The following is a 21,468-nucleotide window of genomic DNA, read 5'->3' as shown; positions in this document are numbered from 1 at the left end:
TATCCGCTTTCTCACCTTTCCAAGATTCCTGCCCCTTCCCTGCAGTGGAATGAGGGTCCTCACATTCTCTGCTGGGCTCTAGTCTGCCAGGGTTTTGCTGCCATCTCCGGAGAGAATTGAAAGGAGCAGTCAGTGATGATTTGGCAAACAGGTACTATGATTTCTCTCTACAAAAGACTGAAGCTCACAGAAATAGGTCATACTGTTGATGAAGAGCAGAGCCCAGATTTGAATCTGTAGCTGTCATACTCCTAACTGGTAAAGTTATAGCACCCTGTTCACCCTTGTGCCCCTTGCACCTAGCATGATGGCTGGCAGAGAAAGCACTCAACAAGATTTGAGGAATGTTGGATCTGGGAAGGTAGATCATGAGAGGTCATGGAAAAGATCAAGACATCGATCTGGTATAGCACAATTCCTGGGGCTAGGATAAGAGGGACTATCCATGGATCTGTCTAAGACCATGGGGGCTTTGTAGAGATCAAGGGGGTCCCATTTGGACTATATGGAAATCTTGGTTATATTTACTTCCCTGGTCCTCTCTGGCCCACTGGCTGAAACCTGATACATAGGCCAGGCACAGTGGCTCACACCTGTAATCCCAGCACTCTGGGAGGCCAAAGTGGATGGATTACCTGAGGTCAGGAGTTTGCGACCAGCCTGGCCAACATGGTGAAACCCCGTCTCTACTAAAAATATAAGAATTAGCCAGGCGTGGTGGTGGGTGCCTGTAATCCCAGCTACTTGGGAGGCTGAGGCAGGAGAATCACTTGAACCTGGGAGGCATAGGTTGCAGTGAGCTGAGACTGTGCCACTGTACTCCAGCCTGGGCAACAAGAGCAAAACTCTACCTCAACACACACACACACACACACACACACACACACACAAAAGACTGTGCCACTGTACTCCAGCCTGGGCAACAAGAGCAAAACTCTACCTCAACACACACACACACACACACACACACACACACACACACACACACAAAAGAAAGAAACCTGATAGATAGGTGGAGGGACAGATGAGCTCCCTGAAGATTTATTTTAGTGCAGGCGCTCTGATGGAGCCTGCCCTTCTGGCTCTGATTATGAGTGGAATTGCCTAAGCCCATGCCCTGGCCAGCAGAGATGGTGTGCTCAATTATCAGTCGCTCAGCACCAGTGGAGTCCTCCCCAAGAGCTCTCAGGTGATGCTCTATTTTTCTCCATCCCTATCTTGAGCAAGGCACCAGCAGTAATACAGAATGGAAACTCAAAGCTTCCAGCTCTCAACCTCTCACATGTTTACATTGTGAACACCTAAAAGTAGCAGGGGAATAAAAAGGCGGTAAGGGTGACCTTCCTTGGGTGGGATGCCACAAATGGCTTTTCTACTAGCCTAAGAACAGGCTGCTAGGGCTGATTTCCATAGATTCAGATTAGGTAGTCTTCCTATGCCATGGAAAAGGTACATCAAGGTGGAGTCATTCTGTTCCTTCTAAATCCAGCCGTGGTGGGCATTTTCTTTCCAATTCAGGCCTTGGGGCCAAGTAGATGAAAGTAGTGCCTGACAGTGGAGGCCAGGTCTTGAATGATTGTCACAGATTTGGGGGGCACAGCAAAGCCCCTGCTGTCAGAATGTTGTGGTCCTGCAAGCGTTCACACTTTGCTCATATAGGGCTGTCTGGTGATCAGAACAGCCCTATGGCCATTTGTGGTCTGCAGGTTCATTTATTTATTGAACAAGTATTTGTTGAGTACTTACTATTAGTCAGACAGAGTAATGGGCCCTGGGAATACAGAGAAATGGTCCCTGCCCTTATTAAACTTACAGTCTAGTGGAGAAGGCAGACAAGTAAGCAACAAGGAACTAAATGTGTAATAACAATTTGAGTTCAAGCTGTGAAGGAAATGAATAGAATACAATGATAGAGAATATAGTGTTAAGTAGAGTGAATAAGGAAGGCCTCTTTAAGCAGTGACCTGTAGGGCTGGAGCGGGTGGGTAGGGAACTAGCTGTGTTAAGAAGAGGTGATAGAGATTTTCAGACAAAGGAAAAACAAGTACAAAGGTCCTGAGGGGTTGAGATCTGGATGTGTTTGAGAATCTGAAAGGAGGCCAGGAGTGGCTAGAGAGGAAGGAGGTTGGAGGGAGAGAGGAAAGGAACAAGTTTGGAGAATTAGGCCTGCCTTGGATCATTTAAGGTAAAGAGCTTGGATTTGGTTTGGAGTATAACAGTAAACCACCAAAAAGTTTAAGTGATAAGAATGAAAGAGATACCCTGTGAAACAAACTTTAAACTGGACAGTGATTCTGTGGGGTAGGGAGAGAATTGAGAATGAAAATCAGAAAACAGCATCTCTAAACTGTTCCTCTTGAAGACTGTGTATACATTAGAATTACAACTGACTTAGGCCGGGTGTAGTGGCTCATGCCTGTAATCCCAGCACTTTGGGAGGCCAAGATGGGCAGATCACAAGGTCAGGAGATCAAGACCATCCTGGCTAACATGGTGAAACCCCATCTCTACAAAAAATTAGCCAGGTGTGGTGGCATGCGCCTATAGTCCCAGCTACTCAGGAGGCTGAGGCAGGAGAATTGCCTGAACCCAGGAGACAGTGGTTGCAGTGAGCCGAGATTGTGCCACTGTACTCCAGCCTGGGTGACAGCGAGACTCTGTCTCAAAAAAAAAAAAAAAAAAAAATTACAGCTGACTTCAAGAAAACATTTTAGGCAGGAGCATAAGGTGATTTCAGATACATTTTTAAAGATCACTGTGGTTGTTATAAAGAATGTGTTGTAGAAGAGCTATTTCAATTGTCAGACAAGAAAAGATGGTGTTCGTATTACTAAAGAGGCAGAGAGAAATGGACAGATTTTATGTATAATTAGGAAATAGGAATAACAGGATTAAATATTTATTAAATACATACAGTATTTCAGGCATTGTTCTCAGTGCTGAAGATATAGCAGTGACTAAAGCAGGTAGGATCCTTGTCCTGTACACAAAGGCAGCATGGTAAACTGGGGTGCTGGAGCTGGCTCATGAGAGCTGATTGTCAAATTTAGAATTTTGAGAGCTGGTTGTTAAAACACAGCTATTATTTAAAATCAAACTATATAAACTTAAATATATTCTATTAAAACCAAGGATAATCGGTACTTAAAACTAATTACTTCCTAATTATTTTACTATCCCCTGTGCTCTTATGATTATTTATATCTATATGGTAGGAATATTGCATGCAGTGTGTTACTGTATATCCCTTCCCAACTATACATTTGGTGATGTCTTGTTGGTAGCTTAAAGTTGGCCATGGTAGGAGTATTTATATCACAAAAATCAGCAAATGTTACAAATCAGTGCTTTTTCCCCTCTAGAGAGCAGTTGTTAAATATTTACCAGCAAACCCCTTGCTAAGAACACACTATCCTTGTAGGAACACACCCCTAGCAGTCAGGCACCCAAGTTTTAAATCATGGCTCTGCCAATTGCTAGCAATGTGATGTGGCTAAGATACCTAATATTGGCTTCCTCGTTCATAAAATGGGACTAATAGTACGACCTTTGTCTGTTTGTGCTGCTATAACAAAATGCCCATGACTGGTGATTTATAGTGAACAAAAATGTATTTCTCACAGTTCTGGAGGCTGGGAATTCCAAGATCGAAGTGCCCAGCAGGTTTGGTGTGTGGTGAGGGTCTGGTCTCTGTTTCTACGATGGCATTTTGAATGCTGCATCCTCTGGAGGAGACAAATGCTGTTCATCACGTGGCAGAAAAGCAGAAGAGAGAGAATCCACTTCTGAAAGCCCTTTTTATAGCAGCATTAATCCATTACTCAGGCAGAGCTCTCATGACCTAAACACCTCTCATGAGTCCCCACCTCCAAACACTGGCACATTGGGAATTAAGTTTCCAACACATGAATTTGGAGGGGACAAAAACATTCAAACCATAGCAAGTGCTATGATATGAATTATATGATATCATTCATATCAAGTGTCAGACATGTGTATCCAATAGATATGAGCAAATTATTACTATTTATTGATAGAGAAGCAAGAATGGACTATTCAGAAGGCCCATTATAGACTGAGCAAGAGGAAATGTTTATGTTGGAGGGGTCAGCTGGGATTAGCAAGCTCTTTGGCTGCCTGGAGCTTTATCCCTAAGCCTCCTACCCCTGAGGAAAGGGGACATTCAATTCCTGCTCCCTGGAGTATACACTCACAGGCTTCAGGCCCACCACACCTAGCACTCAGTGGACCCAGGAGAAATGGCTAAGGTCAGAGAACTCATCAACAGCAGAGCAGGCTGGACACGGACATAGCCATTCCAAGGGATAGTAGGTCAGTGTCCAGCTTATGACTCTTGGCAACGCAGGAGGAAGCTCTGTCCATGAAAACATTTGCAGATTCATGTTCAGACCCCTTCTGGGAGAAGTCAAAAAGCTGCTGGTTAGGAGGATTGAGAAAACTACACAGGAAAAGAGACGGTTGAATTTCTCCGGGCTCAAGTTCCCAGAGAAGCAAGACATTAGGGTCCCCAAATCCATTCTGGGAAGCAAGGTTTGCAGAGGAAGGGAAAGAAGCATAGAAGGGTGCATGCCACTAAGGCTGCACAGACAGGGCTGAGAGCAGTGAGGGACGAACACTATGGAGGCCAGTTTCAGAGAGGAAAAACTCCTGGGCTCTGGCCTCTAGTTGAAGGGCGGAAGTGCACTGATTCCTGCGGCCTCCAGGGGGTGCTCAGGCCCAAGTACCCACAAGCTTATTTCCTCAGCCCAGGCAGGAAGCCTGGGAAGGACTGAGAACCCACAGAAGGGGCCTCCTGTAGTGAAGGGAAGAGAAGCAAGGCTGCTGAGTCTTGAGTACCCTGAGAAGTCTTGGCTTGTACCCTGTGACCAACACCAGGGTGGCCAACATATTCATAGCCCTCGGTTCCCAAATGCGTACAATCTTCTACTTTCAACTCCTGCCCAAAACTTGACTTCAACCTGGATTGCCTGCAGTGCAGATGACTCTGCTGGTCTAGTCCCTGGGTGGAGCAGGAAGCTCCAGTAATGGTATCTAAGCCATTCTGGGGTACACAGGTGAATTAGGAAGCAGCAGTGAAAAGGGACCATAAAGTAGTATTCGGGGATAGATGGATCCAGGCGTGCTGTGAGGCGGACCAGGGCCGTGTGGGGAAGGGGTCAAGCTGAAAAATGATCATCCAGTATATGTGCTGTATGCCTTCAGAACAGCCCTGTTAGGCCAGAAGGAGACTGCATCCCTGGACTGGCAAGTCAGCTAGTAGGACTATTAAAGACTCACTATGGGTTTTCTGTGGGGTGTTTGTTTCTTGGGGTGAAAGCTTCCCTCTCCACAGGCAGGCCCAGCAAAATCTGTGGGATTCAGGCAGGGTTCTGACAGCTGGAGACAAGTTGTTGAGAAAATTCCTGATGGAGGGTTACGGAGTGCTCAGGAGGGAGAATATAAGGTTTCAGAGGCTGAGAGGGAAAGAAAAGGTAAGGGGGAGTCTTGGAATAGTGGCTCCCATTGCCTAACACCCAGAAACAAGACATACCTTGCAATGGGGAGAAGGTGAGTGTGAGACATTGGCTGTAGCAGTGATGGCATTGCCCAGGCTGCCAAGGACTCAGAGAGTCCAGCCTTGCCCACTGACCTATGAGGAGGGAATGATGTTCACAGCACATTTTCATTTGTAAGTCATGAGAGGACATCGAACCTAATGGTAGAGGCCTGGTGACATGTTGTTCCAGAGGTTCCGGAATCTTTGTTTTCCTGTTGGAAGGAAACTTTGCAGAGTAGAAAAGGGATCTGAGACTTTTGGTAAGATTATATATGGGACTGTCAGGGGTATGGAGCCATTTGTGAGGGATCAGGGTTCTTTCAGCCTTGGCTAAGGAGCAGGGGTCCTGGAACCTCATCCTGACCCATAGCTGAGTCTGCCCATAATTCTTTTCTGACTCAGTAGGCAAATCTCACATAGAAATGGGTCAGCTTTGGGAGTGGGCCCAGGAAGTACTGAGGATAGCAGGGGAGATCCCAGGAAGAGATGGATGTGGGGCTGAGACACTGGAGAGAGAAACATGACTGTCAGATAAAGGGCGTCTGTGACTCTTAGATCTCATTATGCCTACTACCATAACCTACCCCCAATTCCTAATATTCTCCTACCCTAGACAGGGGAAAATTGTCAGAAATTTGACTGTAACACTAGCAACACTACTCAGTACTTGAAATGCATTTTTGCATTTTTTTCATTCAACAAATATTTCTGGAACAACTATTATATGCTAGGCACTATTTTAGGAGTCAGGGATATATAATGGTAAACAAGACAGGCAAAACAAAGCAAAGCAACAACAACCATCACCAAATAAGTAGACAGATGAAAGAATTTCAAGTTTTAGTAAGTGAAATAAAACAAGCAAGGGTCTGAAATGGCTAGATAACGTGATCAAGAAAGGCTTCATTTGAGAAGGTAGCATTTAAACAGGAGTCAGTTATAAATATTGTGAAACCCCAGTTACAGTTCTATTTGTTCTGTGTTGGGTAAATAAAACATTTTCCCCCAAGGTGGAAACTACCAAGAAAGACTAATTACTAGTAGTGGTGGTACTCTCTGGAAGAGAGACACCTCCTCTTCCTGTCTCATTACTGTCAACCCTTCACTTCCAGGCACTTTTTGCAAAGCTCTTTGCCAGTCAGGGAAGGTGAGAGGCTGGGCATGGGGCTTGGACATTTGACAACAGTGAGACATTATTGTCCCCAGACTCACTAGCCCAAGGATAAAGCTGAAGAGGCTTGAGCATGCCCCAGAAAGTCCCCTGATGAAGCTTGGAAAAAGTTGTTCTCTGAGCATTTCTAAGTGAGTTTATCTGTGTGTGTGGTTACTAAATGTAGTAAGTATTGCTGTCTCTAGCTGCCTTAGAGCAGGGCTTGACACAGTACAGAGAAACATTAGTTCCCTCCTTTTCTCACCTCCCCCATTGTGGAGATAAACTCAGTCATAAAAGGTGATCCTCAGTCTACTCGCTTCTTGTGGGCACCTGGACCCATTGCCAGTGTGAGAGTCACAGCTGGACATCAGCAGTGTAACCCAGTCACTGCTTGAAAGTTGCTGAAGGGGGTTGGGGGGCAGCTGCCAGGAAAAGGGAGTGTTGGATTCAGATTTCTGTCCAGACCCTGACCTTATTTGCAGTGATGTAATCAGCCAATATTGGCTTAGTCCTGGGAGACAGCTCATTCCCAGTGGAGTTGGAGGTGGGGGTGGTGCTGCTGCCAACTTTATATAGAGAGTTCAACTGGTCACCCAGAGCTGTCCTGTGGCATCTGCAGCTCAGCATGGCTAGGGCACTGGGAGCACCCGTTGCACTGGGGTTGTGGAGCCTGTGCTGGTCTCTGGCCATTGCCAACCCTCTTCCTCCGTGAGTAAAGCTGGGACTAGAAGTGAAGGATTGAGTTCTGGGCTAGGGTAAGGTAGGGCCAGTTTTTAGGCCTCAGTCAAATTTGGGGTCAGGAGCTATGGGAAAGGAATCAATCCCAATGGACCCAGATATCTATCTTGTTCTCCCTAGGACTAGTGCCCATGGGAATGTTGCTGAAGGCGAGACCAAGCCAGACCCAGACGTGACTGGTGAGGCCCTGACTTTCAAAGTCTATCTATCTGTCTGGTTGTGTCTCTGCATTTTATCACCTTCATTTGTTTGTTTGTTTTTTACTTTACCATCTCCCTACCTCCGCCCCAGAACGCTGCTCAGATGGCTGGAGCTTTGATGCTACCACCCTGGATGACAATGGAACCATGCTGTTTTTTAAAGGTAGGAGGGACTGAGGTTGGGGTATTTAGGACCTTAGACTTATTCTCCTTCATGAAGGGTATCCCTGTCTGTGGGAGGTCTTAGGAATTATCTGAGGGTATCACTGACAGCTTCTCTCAAGCTATTTCAGTAGGTCAAAGTTTTCTCACTGGGCCCCTCAGTGAGTGTGGGTTTTTTCAGGAGAGTTTGTTTGGAAGAGTCACAAATGGGCCCGGGAGTTAATCTCAGAGACATGGAAGAATTTCACCAGCCCTGTGGATGCTGCATTCCGTCGTGGTCACAACAGTGTCTTTCTGATCAAGGTACTGCTGGGCCAAAATCAGGGCCAGGCTGGAGAGGTCTAGAATTGACACTGACCCTTCCCCCAAATGGCCTTGGCATGGAGCCCATAGCAATAGGTAGCAGATTTCTTTCCCATGTGCCCTCCTTTCCTGTAAAAGCTCAGGCTAGGGGAGTGTGCATGCATGTGGGCCTGGCAGGTACACCATCCAGTGGCTATTCTTCAGTCCTAGTCTTAGTTCTACACCATTCTGTTGTACTTCACACTGCTGGCCATCCTTTTTTCCCTGGCAATTTCTTCCCTTGCCTTCTATGACCCTGTATCAAGTCCTCTTCAAAGGGCAAGGCAAATTGTTCCCAACACAATGGCACCTGGCCAGAAGAGCATATGGAGCATGAAATCCAGTCTGCTGTGCTCGCGAAGTCCCATGTGACCCAGGCTGTGTCTGCTCAGAGGAAGGGGTGCCTTCTCCTACCTTGCCAAAGGTGCTGTGTGGTTGGGGAAGTCCTGACTGTTGACTTTGTTTTCCCTCCTGCCTCTTTTCTCTCTCTTTTCAAATGTCTCATTCTTTCTCAGCCAGTTCCCTAATGTTCCTTGGGGATCCATCCTAGCCTTTCCATATACCTTCCCTCAGTGATCTCAATCATCACCATGGCTCTGAGGAATATCTATGCTGTGGACACTGGATCTAGATCTACCTTCTGAACTCCGACATCTCTTTCCAATTATATGTTCCACAGGCATCTAAAATTCAACATCCCCCAAACGAAGCTTTGCATCTTCTTTACAAACCAACCTTTCTTCCTGTGTTTCCTGTTTCAGTAAATGACCCCAAAATGTGCCTGATTACTACAAACCAAGTGCACACAGGGTCTCATGATCTGGGCCTTGGTTATCTTCTCAGGTTTATCTCTTCCCCCGGCCACATTCACTGTGTGCCAGCCATACAAATCTACATGAAGTTGGAGCACACTGCTTCCTCATGTTTGGGCTCTGCATGCTGCTCCCTCTGCTGGTTACACCCTTTCCTCACTTGTCAACCTGGAAACTTCCTGCTGATTTTTCAGCTCTTGGGCCCAGTGCTTCCTCTGTGGTGTGAAACCTTCCACAAGTTCTCTAGGCAGACTTAGGCACTCCGTTTATATTCTCAGTGCGCTCTTTACACTACACCTTGGTTGTTGCATGGCTAGGATTGTAGGAGTCCTTTCTGCTTTTGTACAGTGAACTTCCCGAAGTGAAAGACAGAGTCTTGTCATCCTCAGTGCCTCTCACAATGCCTGGCATATAGTAGTTATTCAGTGACTGTTTCTTGAATGAATGAATGAATGAATGAAGAAATGAATGTACTAATGTATGGATGATTGCAGGATGAACATTTGTGGATATGTTTGTCAACACTGATGGTGTTGCAGATAAATGTGCCACAGGAGTGTCTGGGTACAGAGCTAGAGGTGTGTGTGTTATAGGAATAGTGACTGGATTTGCACAAACTGAGGGTGTGTATTGTGCAAAAGGACAGAACATTGTTGTCCACAGATGGACTGAGAATGTGTGGGGCCACAGGAGGATATTGTATAAGCACAATAGATAAAAAATGTGTGTAAATGCAGAGTGGCAGTGTCTGGGGATGTACAGTCAAAAAGAGAGTACTTTTGAATGCAGGGGGACAAAGTCTGGGTATACCCTCCTGAAAAGAAGGAGAAAGGATACCCAAAGTTGCTCCAAGACAAATTTCCTGGAATCCCATCCCCACTGGATGCAGCCGTGGAATGTCACCATGGAGAATGTCAAGCTGAAGGCATCCTCTTCTTCCAAGGTTAGTCCAGGCTGGAATCCAAGAACCTGGAGTAGTGGTGGGTTGGTAGCGATGACAGTAGTGATGGTAATAGTGGTAGTGATGGTGGTGGTGGAGCCACTATGTGGCTTTTTAAGGAAGGGAAATAGAGAAGCCACTTATGGTCTAGAGGTCAAGTGAGGGAAGGAGAGGAAGTCATTCTGGTGAAGGTAACTGAGTGTGATTCTATGTGAATTACATTCTTGGTTCACTGAACCTCGTGGTTCCCCATGACCCTTAAGACAAATCTACCCTCCTTAGTCTTACATACAAGGCTCTCCATGGCTAAATCCCTACTGGCCCTTCAGCTTTGACTTTTATCATACCTTTACCTTAACACTAAGCTCCAGAAACCCTACGCTATTCTCTGTACACTCAGTTTCCTTCCTGCTTTGGAATCTTTCCTCTCTATGGGGTTCCATCTCTCCTTGTTGTGTGCCTTTTAACTCCTATTTCAGATTTCAGTTGAAGTATCATCTTCCCTGGGAAGTTTTCCCTGAGTCTCCCCCACTGCCTTTGCTGAACTGATCCTGTGCGCTTTGCTGCTGAATTTTGGTGTATGATCACTCTCCTTTAGCTGTCTCTCTGATGGTTGTGAGCTCCATGTGGTCAGTACCATTATCTGGCCCATCCTGGGACCCAGAGAAAGCACAAAGGAGGGTATAACTTGGTCTCACCGAATGCCTGTTGATTGATTGGACAAAGGTGACCACAAATGGTTCTGGGACTTGGCTACGGGAACCATGAAGAAGCGTTACTGGTCAGCTGTTGGGAACTGCTCTTCTGCCCTGAGATGGCTGGGCCGCTACTACTGCTTCCAGGGTAACCAATTCCTGCGCTTCAACCCTGTCACGGGAGAGGTGCCTCCCAGGTACCCGCTGGATGTCCGAGACTACTTCATGCCCTGCCCTGGCAGAGGTGAGAAAGTCCTAGCACTTGAGACCTGTCAGAATTCATCCACCTTCCCTGAGCTTGTGGATCTCATGTGTCCTAGCTCTCACCTTAACTCCATGTGCAACACCTTGGCCCTTAATCTAGCCCCATTTCCATTCTGAATTTTCCCATTGCCCTCATATGGGAAAACTCACACCCCACTAACCCCAGCCATCTCTTCCACCTTGGACCTCACTCTGACCTCTGGCCTCCTTCTGTGTTCTCCTCACCCATTTCTCTCTCTAGGCCATGGACACAGGAATGGGACTGGCCATGGGAACGGTACCCACCATGGCCCTGAATATATGCGCTGTAGCCCACATCTAGTCTTGTCTGCACTGATGTCTGACAACCATGGTGCCACCTATGCCTTCAGTGGTGAGAGATGCCCCCAACTCCCCCAGTGTGCTCTCACATCTCTTTTACTTGTATCTCCCATCCTTGACACATGTCTCCATTGTCATCACTGTGTCACTTATTTTGTCCCTTCTGTCCCCATCCTTCTGCATGCCCTTCTGCATCCCTTATCTCTGAGGCATATTTCTCAATCTTTTCTGTCATTGCCCAAGCCCCTAACTTCATCCACCTGTCTGCCATCTCCTCCTATGGCTGTGCCATCTGTGGACCTCTCTGGGCCCCTATGACTCTTTGTGTTCTCCTTGCTCAATGCCCTGCTGAGCCTTCTGGCTCTCCTTTGCTCCCTGGACTTCTATGTGTCTCTGTACCTCCTTGCCTCCCTTTGTTCTTGCATATCTTTCTGAGTCCTCTGACTCCCCCTGTTTATCTTCAGAACTCCATCTTGTTCCAGGTTCCTGGTTCCTATGTCCAGACCCCTGGGTATCTCACTGCCTGGGGATGAGATGTTCTCCTTGCTGAGAACCAGCTGAGAAGTGTTGGGTACTTTAGACCTTTAGAAGCTGGCTTCACTAGCCTGTGGAGGTTTCTCCTCTGAGTAGCCAATGGAGATACTCCTCCCTTGACCTGTGGCATCAATGGTATTAGATGGTAAAAACCATCTAATAATACCTAGGGGCTGTTCTGAGTTCAGTCAGGCAGTAAATAGTCATGCTGCACAGTTGAGAATATCCCCAAGAGTAGTGAGCAAGCACATCAATATCCAACCTAAGATGTATGTATAATTAGGACAGTGGTAAGAATATACGATAGTGAAAATATTTTTTCACACAAAAATTTTCTGGCTCCTGACCCTTGGACAAATTTGACCAGTTACGACTATCAAGTTCTGTTGAAAAATATATAACCACATGGAGAGCAAATCTCCACAGCAGTGGAATGTGCAATCGCACACTATAATAAGAACATACAGCTAAGGTGAAACACACACCTCTAGTGAAAATACAACATTAAACTGAGAACATATGCCATAGTAAGAACATATAAGTATCAAGAGAACACGCAGCCATGGTGAGAGCCCATTGGGAGGACACACAGACAACATGAAATTCAGAAAGAGAGAGAGTGAGTGAGAGCTTGTGAAAGCAGGGCCACAGGAAACACACAGAAATAGAGAGAGACACCAAGACATTTAGAGATCACAGAACTTCAAGGCGATGTGGCCATAATGAGAATGCTATCGAACTCCTAAATGAAAAGTGTTGTCATGTATGTTCCATTGCTGTTGAGAGAACACACAGCATAGAGAGAACACTTTATATTAAATATATCCAGGCCGGGCATGGTGGCTTACGCCTGTAATCCTAGCACTTTGGGAGGCTGAGGTGGGTGGATCACTTGAGCAACTTGAGCCTAGGAGTTCGAGACCAGCCTGGGCAACATGGCAAAACCTCATCTCTACAAAAAATGTAAAAATTAGTTGGGTGTGGTAGTGCGTTCCTATAGTCCCATCCACTTCAAGGCTTCAGTGAGCCATGATCATGCTACTGCATTCCAGCCTGCGTGACAGAGTGAGACGCTGTCTCAAAAAACAAAACAAAACAAAAACAAAACAAAACCCATATATATATATAATATATATATAACATAATATATATAGTATAGTATAATATAATATATTATATTATATAATATTATATATATATATATATATTCCTACCTGAGGTGAGAATGCACTATCTTGGTAAAAACACCAACATGACCCAGCTACAGCATGGTAAATCTTTTTTCTTTCTCTGCCTCATAGTTTTGTTGTTGTTGTTGTAGTAGTTGTTGTTGCTGTTGTTTGAGATGGAGTCTCACTCTCTGGCCCAGGCTGGAGTGCAATGGCGCAATTTTGGTTCACTGCAACCTCTGCCTCCCGGATTCAAGCGATTCTACTGCCTCAGCCTCCCAAATAGCTGGGACTACAGGCGCGTACCTCCATCCCAGCTAATTTTTGCATTTTTAGTAGAGATGGGGTTTCACCATGTTGGCCAGGCTGGTCTTGAACTCCTGACCTCAGGTGATCCGCCTGCCTCGGCCTTCCAAAGTGCTAAGATTACAGGCATAAATAACGGTGCCAGGCCCCTCATAGGTATTTATGTATTCTCTTTGCTTCTTCACAACTTTGGCTTGCACATGGACCATCATGTTCTTTCCACCTTCTCACTACTTCATGGTCTTTCAGTCTCAGATCTAACTGATACCTCCCTCAGTTGTTCTTTTTTCCTAGTAAGATTTCCAGAGAGGGAATCTGAATGGCCCAGTCCATATTTTCAGACCACACCACATTCAAGTGGTTGATTGCCAGCCTATGTATTGGCTACATTAATGGATTGGGGACTCATCACTTACTTCACTGCACAAAGCAGCATAGCTCTGGTTCTCAAAATAGGGCCCCTGGGCCAGGTGTGGTGGCTCACGCCTATAATTCCAGCACTGTGGGAGACTGAGACAGGCAGATCACTTGAGTCCAGGAGTTCTAGACCAGCCTGGGCAACATGGTAAAATCTCATCTCTACTAAAAATACAAAAAATTAGCCAGGTGTGGTGGCATGTACTGGCAGTCCCAGCTATTCAGGAGGCTGAGGTAGGAGGATTGCTTGAGTGTGGGAGGCAGAGATTGCAGTGAACCATGACTGCGCCTCCGCAATCCAGCCTGGGTGAAGATTGAGACCCTGTCTCAAAATAAAATAAAATAAAATAAATACGGTTCCCGAGCAGGGTAATTTCAGTGGGAGACCTCCCAGGGGAGGTGGATATATCAGTCAACAGTATATACTCAGTACACAGCTAATAAGAGAACTTGTGGTTGCAGCAAGAACACTAGGTGTTTACTCAACAAATATTGTTGAGTATCTGATAAGTAGTGGGCATTGTCCTAGGCACTGAGATACAGTAGTCAACATGGCAGATGAGATGCCTGCCCTGATAGGCTCTGCTAAAGTGAGAGGACAATAATAAAGAGAAAGGAAGAAAGAGAATACTTTTAGGTAATATTAAGGATTGTAAAGAAAATAAGACAGGATAGTGGCATAGAGGTGAGGAGAATGAGGGCCCTCTTCTGAAGAAATAATTTTTGAGCTGAGACTTCAGTGATGAGAAGGAATTAGCCACACAGTGTGCTGGAGGAAAAGCATTTTAGGGAGGGTGAGCAGCACATACTTCAAGGAATCAAGAAGGAAGCCTGGTGAAGCTGGAAGACAGAGAAAGAGCAGGTGGGTGACTTGAAAGAGCAGGGAAGGCAGTGGCCAGGTTACCTAGACCTGGTAAGGGTTTTCAGCCATAAAAGGGCATCATCAGAAGGTCTTGAACAGGGCTGTGATATATTCTAATTCATTTTTTATAAAAGATCACTCTGACTTTTTGCAGAATATAAGTTATAAAGGTACAAACATGTAAGCAAGGAATCCAGCTAGCAATTCCTGCAGTTGTCCAAATTAGAGGTGATGACAGCTTAGACTAGGATGATAGCAGCAGAGGTAGTGAGGAGTCAGCATGATATATTTTGGAGGTAGAGCTGACAGCATTAACTAATAGATAGGATAGGCCAGGCGCAGTGGCTCACGCCTGTAATCCTAGCACTTTGGGAGGCCAAGGCGAGTGGATCACCTGAGGTCAGGAGTTTGAGACCAGCCTGAACAACATGGTGAAACCTCATCTCTACTAAAAATACAAAATTAGCTGGGAATGGTGACACATGCCTGTAATCTCAGCCTACTTGGGAGGCTGAGGCAGGAGAATCGCTTGAACTTGGGAGGTGGAGGTTGCAGTGAGCCAAGATTGCGCCATTGCACTCTAGCCTGGGGATAAGAGCGAAACTCCGTCTCTAAATAAATAAATAAATAAATGATTTTTTTATTTATTTAAAAATAAATCAGGGAAAAGAGGTTTCAAGAATGACTCAGCTTTTGCAGACTCGGCAACTGAGAGGCTGGTGGCTTTGTTTTCTAAAATTGGGGAGGACTAGGGAGTGTATGTGTTGGGAGCAGAAATCAGTTTGGACATATTAGGTTTTGGGTGCCTATTGGCACTGATTTGGAACCTAAAGCTCAAAGGGGAGGTCAGTCAGAGCTGGTAAGAACAGATTGGAAGTCATCAGCACATAGATGGCATTTAAAGCCCCTGGACTAGGTGAGATTGCCAAGGAAGTGAGGGTAGAGAGAGAAGAGAAGAGGCCCAAACTAGGGGATTCCAATATTTAGATATCAGGTTGAAGAAAAGAGTAGTCAAAAAAGATAAGAGGGATACTGGGAGAGCCTGGTGTCACAGAAACCAAGTTCCAGAAAAAGACATTTACAGGAGAAGGAAGTAGCGAGCAGTAAAGTGCTCATGAGAGGTGGGGTCAGATGAAAACAGAGAATTGACCATGAGATCTGGCAAACTGGAGAATACTAGCAACCTGGATAAGAACAATTTCAATGGTTGAGGGAAACAGAAGTGTAATAGAAGAGGATTGAGGAAAAAAGATAAATGGGAGCCTAGATAATTCCTTAATAAGTTGTTGTGAAAAGAGGAGAAGAAAAATGGGGTGCTAGCCCAGCTACTCCCTCACTCTCCCACCACCTCACAGGGAGGGACTGGAGAACACAGCCAGAGTGAGAACATTCAGCAGAAGCAGTGCTTCCTTTTTAACTTTTGGACACTGTATCTCATTATCTACAACAGCATCTCTGCACATGGACACCTGAGATCCTTAGGGGGTGCCCGCCAACCCCATGATGTTGGCCTTACCTGGAAACTTAGCCACTGTTCTTCACACTTGCCTTTCTTTCAGGCACCTGCTGATTCTAGTTCCAACCAGGCCACAGTGCCCAACATTACTGACCAAGTCTTGCTCTATTTCTCCTTCTCACCTGGCCTCTTCCATCTTGGTCTCTGGATGCATTCTCTCCCTCTCATGACTCATTTCTGCAATCATCACTAGCCTCTTCTCTGCCTGGGCTTCTGCCAGCTGCCCTAGAGCAACCTATGGTATTCTACAGGGACCCACTACTGGCGTCTGGACACCAGCCGGGATGGCTGGCATAGCTGGCCCATTGCTCATCAGTGGCCCCAGGGTCCTTCAACAGTGGATGCTGCCTTTTCCTGGGAAGAAAAACTCTATCTGGTTCAGGTGTGTATTGGGGAAGAGGCTTGAGGTGGAGACTGGGACAAGCATATCCAACTCTGTATTGATTACTGTCCTTTGTCCTCCAGGGCACTCAGGTATATGTCTTCCTGACAAAGGGCGGCTATACCCTAGTAAGCGGTTATCCAAAGCGGCTGGAGAAGGAAGTCGGGAGCCCTCATGGGATTATCCTGGACTCTGTGGATGCAGCCTTTGTCTGCCCTGGGTCTTCTCGGCTCCATATCATGGCAGGTGAGGGGTTTCTGGGTGCTTAGGGGGCAGCTTGTTCTCTTACCTGTCTGTAGCATAGATCCCCACCAGGGCATGAGAAGGCCTAGGTCAGGATCCCCATGACATGGAAGCCATGCTATGTTTGGTGCCTTCTCCCCAGGACGGCGGCTGTGGTGGCTGGACCTGAAGTCAGGAGCTCAAGCCACGTGGACAGAGCTTCCTTGGCCCCATGAGAAGGTGGACGGAGCCTTGTGTTTGGAAAAGTCCCTTGGCCCTAACTCATGTTCCGCCAATGGTCCCAGCTTGTACCTCATCCATGGTCCCAATTTGTACTGCTACAGTGATGTGGAGAAACTGAATGCAGCCAAGTCCCCTCCGCAGCCCCAGAAAGTGACCAGTCTCCTGGGCTGCACTCACTGAGGGGCCTTCTGACATGAGTCTGGCCTGGCCTCACCTCCCCCGTTCCTCATAATAAAGACAGATTGCTTCTTCGCTTGAATCAAGGGACCTTGGTTGTGAAACAATCTTACGTCTTTCTTTGAGTTGAAAAGTTAGCAACTTCTCCTTTGAGGCTTTTGAGCTCAAACAAGGTTGTGAGAAACAAGGAAGGGGAGGACTAAAGGGCAAACCTCATCTCTGCACAGATGATTCTTAGGTCCAGATCATAAACTGGCTTTTTGCAGACTATCTACACATAGTGGGAGGAAAGAGAACCACAGTAGGAAGAGAAACAGCTGAGTTTATACAGCAAGTAAGAGGTGGGGCTAGGACTCTGATTCAGCTTGCTAATAGATGACCACAACCCTGCCGCAAGGCATCAGAAACAACAGGGCCTGGGGCAACTAAGCATGTGCAAAGAGGATTGGCTCAGAGTTGTAGGGGAGGATCTCCAGTCTGGGGGACCTCAAATTGTGGTTCCGGGTGATTCAAGTAACACCACTCATGGCTTGGGTTGCCATGAGTTAGGCATGACAAGTGGAATGAAGTTGAAGCGGGAAAACAGAAATACACCAGCTGTGTGTCAGAGGCAAGCTGGAGAGAGAGGAGAAATAATGATTTAGGGACCTGGCACCATGAAGCACATTTGCAGAGCACGGCTCCTGGGAGTCTTGCTGGAGCCTCAGGAGTTTTGCTGGCACAGAGGATCTGGCCTACCCAATTAGCCTCCTGGATATCTGCACCATCTAGACCAGCACATGTCACCTGCAAGGAGGTTGCAGTGCTTGGTTATTTTCTGGTCATAAACTGGTGAAGGCTTTGGGTTCCAAATTTGCTGACAACGATTTAACTGGGGATTGGGCCTAGACTATAGGTAGCTATGTCTCAGACAAGACCCTATTCCTCCACTGCCTTTACAACCCAGCTGAGATTGGAGGCTGGCTTGCTTCAGGCTCAAATATTAGCCTGAGATTCTAGCAGAGGGCCCTTACTCTGAGCTTCCATGTCCTAGCCTCATTTTCCTTTCCTATAAAATAGATAGAATGCCACCCACCTTCCAGTGACAATGAATATAGACTCAAACCCATCCCTTGAACTCTCTTGGGAAGGGGCTCTGGACATAGACCTAGACTGTGGCTCATGGCCTCATGTGATCTAGGGTCAGCCCCTCCCAACCTGTCAGCCCTTTGCTCTGTAGGACTTTGATGGGTAGAGTAGAAGCTAACAAGCTCTGACTGTCACACAAGGCTTTGTACTGGGAGGCCAGGCTATAGAGTGGCTCCAGCCTGAAGGGCTGGGAGCTGGGGGACAGCGTCTCAGATTAGGTCTAACTAGGAAGTTGACTGAAGCTGAGAACAGAGGTTAGGGGCCAAGCAGCTGGGTTGTGGGTCTACTCCTTAGGAGCATCTTGAGCTTTACTTTTCTTTCCTAATGGTGTCTTGGATGGCTACCCTTATGGGGTTGGCTGCTAGTCTAAGGGGTGGAGACAAGGCCAGAGTTTCAGGTCTGGGCCTTATCAAGTTCATGTACTACACTTGGGGCCACTGCTGCATCATGCCAGGGAGCCTAGAGGTGTCTAAACAGTTATCCAGCAACTCCGATACCCAAGGTTAACTTCCTCTTGTTTATGGAGGCAGGAGTACTAAGTCTCCCCTTTCTCCTCTCCTCCCACCTATTCTCTTGCAGGGAATCCTCTAGCTTCTCTCCAGGGAACTCCCAGAAATGGTTTGAGTCAATTTAGGCTGCTATGACAGAGTACCTTAGAGTGGGTAATCTAGCAGCAATAGGAATTTATTGTTCACAATTCTAGAGGCTGGAAAGCCCAAGATCAAGGCTCCAGCAGGTTCAGTGTCTGTTGAGTGCTTGTTCTGCTTCAAAGATGGCACCTTTTTGCTGTATTCTCACATGGTGGAAAAGGGACAAGTAGCTCCCTTTGGGCTCTTTTATAAGGACACTAATCCCTTTCATGAGGTTGAAACCCATGTGACTTAATCACTTCCCAAAGTCTCCCCCTCCTAATGCTATCACATTAGTGACATTTGGTTCCAACATATGAATTTGGGGGATATGCCAATATTCAGACCATAAAAAGGTCCAACTTATACTTCTTTCATTCACTCATTTAGCATCTCCTATGTGCAGAGCATTGTGCCATTCTACCCTCAATAATCTGCCACTCTATCACAGTCAGGAGGGGAACACAGACAAAGCATTGAGTAAATGCAATAAAGTGAGATAGACACTAAGATGGAAGACTCAATATACAAAGGAGAGTGGAGCCAGCAATACTTAGGATGAAGAAGGGGTTAGGAAAGGCTTCATATATGATAAACACTTAGTTTAATTTTTAAAGATGAGTAAAATTTATGCAATTCCTTTAGCAAATATATATTCACTGCCTACTATGCATTACCATACCAGGGAGCATTGTGAGCAGAGGAAAGGAGACAAGGGATAACAAGGAGTGCAAACTGCAACCGGGCCCACAGGGCTGGAGTACAGGGGATGTGTGAGGGACTGGTGAGATGAGACTGAAGAGGGAGACAGGAACATACCAGTTCACAGGAGGCCTTCCATGGCAGTCTAGGAAGCGTGGATATTGTCTATTTTGGGAGCACTAGAGACCAACTGAGGGATTTTAGACAAGAAGGAAGAAGGTGAGGTGATGAGAGTTACATTTGAGAAAGATCTCTCTGATTGCTGCAGAGTGGATACTGGGTGAAAAAAGACCCCAGCAGATATGGGCAGACCATTGTGGAGGGTGGTGCTATGGCTAGTCTGGTAGATCATGCGGCCTGGACACATGACAATGGTGAAGAGTAGTGGGCAGATCAAAAATATCTAGAAGACACAATCTATAGGACTTGCCAATGGATTGGATATGAAGGTGAGAGAGAGCGGAATCTCATTTCCAAACTGCTCTATGGCCCCTTTTCCCGGCTCATCATCATGCCTCTTCTTCCCTGATTTTCCATGGTACGTTTTCAGAGTCATACTCCATATCTAACAAGCTTCCCTATGTCCTTTACATACTCCATGGGTACAAACATCTCTACGTCTTTACCTCCAGCCTTGAGAAAAGGTTGTACCCTAGGGCCCCTCTTTCTTCCCCTGTAACTGCCCCAGTGGATGGGAAGCTGTATCAGCACCTCTGCACCATTTTGCCCCTTTTTGTGCTGTTAAATTCCTTCTCCTTCAGCTTCTTGGATACAAGCCATATCATTCTCCCTACTATTCCAATGGCCATCATCTACACGCCGCCTATGTTCTCTCAGTTGCTGAAGGCTTTGCAGACTGATGTCCCCACACCAGCTATCCAATTACTACGGCCACAATTTTAATCCTATTCACCTATTCATCACTCACAATTGCTCCACCTGTTGAAGAAATGCCTTAAATTCCAGTATCTCTCTTGTGAGTGCAGCCCCTTATCCTTGTGCCTCCCTCACTTCACTCCCACATTCCTGCTCTTTGACTTTGTTACTCTCACAGTCTTCCATTCCCTAAGAGCTATTTTTCTCCTACCCAAATTAAACATCAACATTGATTACCTGGGCCAGGTGCAGTGGCTTATGCCTAATCCCAGTGCTTTGGGAGACCAAATTGGGAGGATCACTTGAGGCCAGGAGATTGAGACCAGCCTGGGAAACAAAGCAAGACTCTGGTCTCTACAAACAGTAAAAATAATTAGAAGGGTGTAGTAGTATGTGCCTGTAGTCCCAGCTACTTAGGAGGCTGAGGCAGGAGGATCACTTGAACCCAGGAGTTTGAGGCCACAGTGAGCTATGATTGCATCGCTGCATTCCAGCCCGGGTGACACAGGAAAACTGTCTCTATTAAAAACAATTATAATTATTTGAACAACTTTCTTGACAATACTTTTATTTCTTTTCCCCCTTTAACCTCTATTTCATCTAGCTATAAAAAAAAAGGAGGGGCGGAGCAAGATGGCCAAATAGGAACAGCTCCAGTCTCCAACTCCCGGCGTGAGTGACACAGAAGACCAGTGATTTCTGCATTTTCAACTGAGGAACTGGGGTCATCTCACCGGGGAGTGCCGGACAATCGGTGCTGGTCAGCTGCTGCAGCCCCACCAGCGAGAGCTGAAGCAGGGTGAGGCATTGCCTCACCTGGGAAGCGCAAGGGGGAAGGGAATCCCTTTTCCTAGCCAGGCGAACTGAGACACACAACACCTGGAAAATCGGGTAATTCCAACCCCAATACTGCACTTTAAGCAAACGGGCACACCAGGAGATTATACCCACACCTGGCCGGGAGGGTCCCATGGCCACGGAGCCTCCCTCATTACTAGCACAGCAGTCTGCAATCTAACCGCAAGGCAGCAGCGAGACTGGGGGAGGGGCGCCCGCCATTGCTGAGGCTTAAGTAGCTAAACAAAGCCGCTGGGAAGCTCGAACTGGGTGGAGCTCACAGC

General features: G+C 46.5%; 1 protein-coding gene across 2 annotated transcripts; it reads left to right on the top strand.

The window, feature by feature from the left end:
• The first annotated feature begins 7,239 nt into the window (after positions 1–7,239).
• On the top strand, positions 7,240–17,101 carry HPX (hemopexin). Of its 2 annotated transcripts, none has more exons than XM_010383526.2 (10): positions 7,240–7,418; positions 7,569–7,627; positions 7,740–7,811; positions 7,995–8,113; positions 9,754–9,907; positions 10,631–10,843; positions 11,105–11,236; positions 16,240–16,370; positions 16,454–16,616; positions 16,756–17,101. In XM_010383526.2, the coding sequence occupies exons 1-10, from the start codon at positions 7,336–7,338 to the stop codon at positions 17,013–17,015; spliced, it is 1,386 nt and encodes a 461-aa protein (XP_010381828.1). In that variant the 5' UTR covers positions 7,240–7,335; the 3' UTR covers positions 17,016–17,101. The 2 variants fall into 2 exon arrangements, with proteins under 2 accessions (XP_010381828.1, XP_010381827.1); XM_010383525.2 differs by having other exon boundaries at positions 7,992–8,113.
• The last annotated feature ends 4,367 nt before the right edge of the window (positions 17,102–21,468 follow it).

This window comes from Rhinopithecus roxellana, chromosome 15, assembly GCF_007565055.1.
Source record: "Rhinopithecus roxellana isolate Shanxi Qingling chromosome 15, ASM756505v1, whole genome shotgun sequence".
NCBI lineage: Eukaryota > Metazoa > Chordata > Mammalia > Primates > Cercopithecidae > Rhinopithecus > Rhinopithecus roxellana.
The sequence above is the reverse complement of the archived record's forward strand: the minus strand, read 5'-3'. Positions and strand labels throughout refer to the sequence as shown.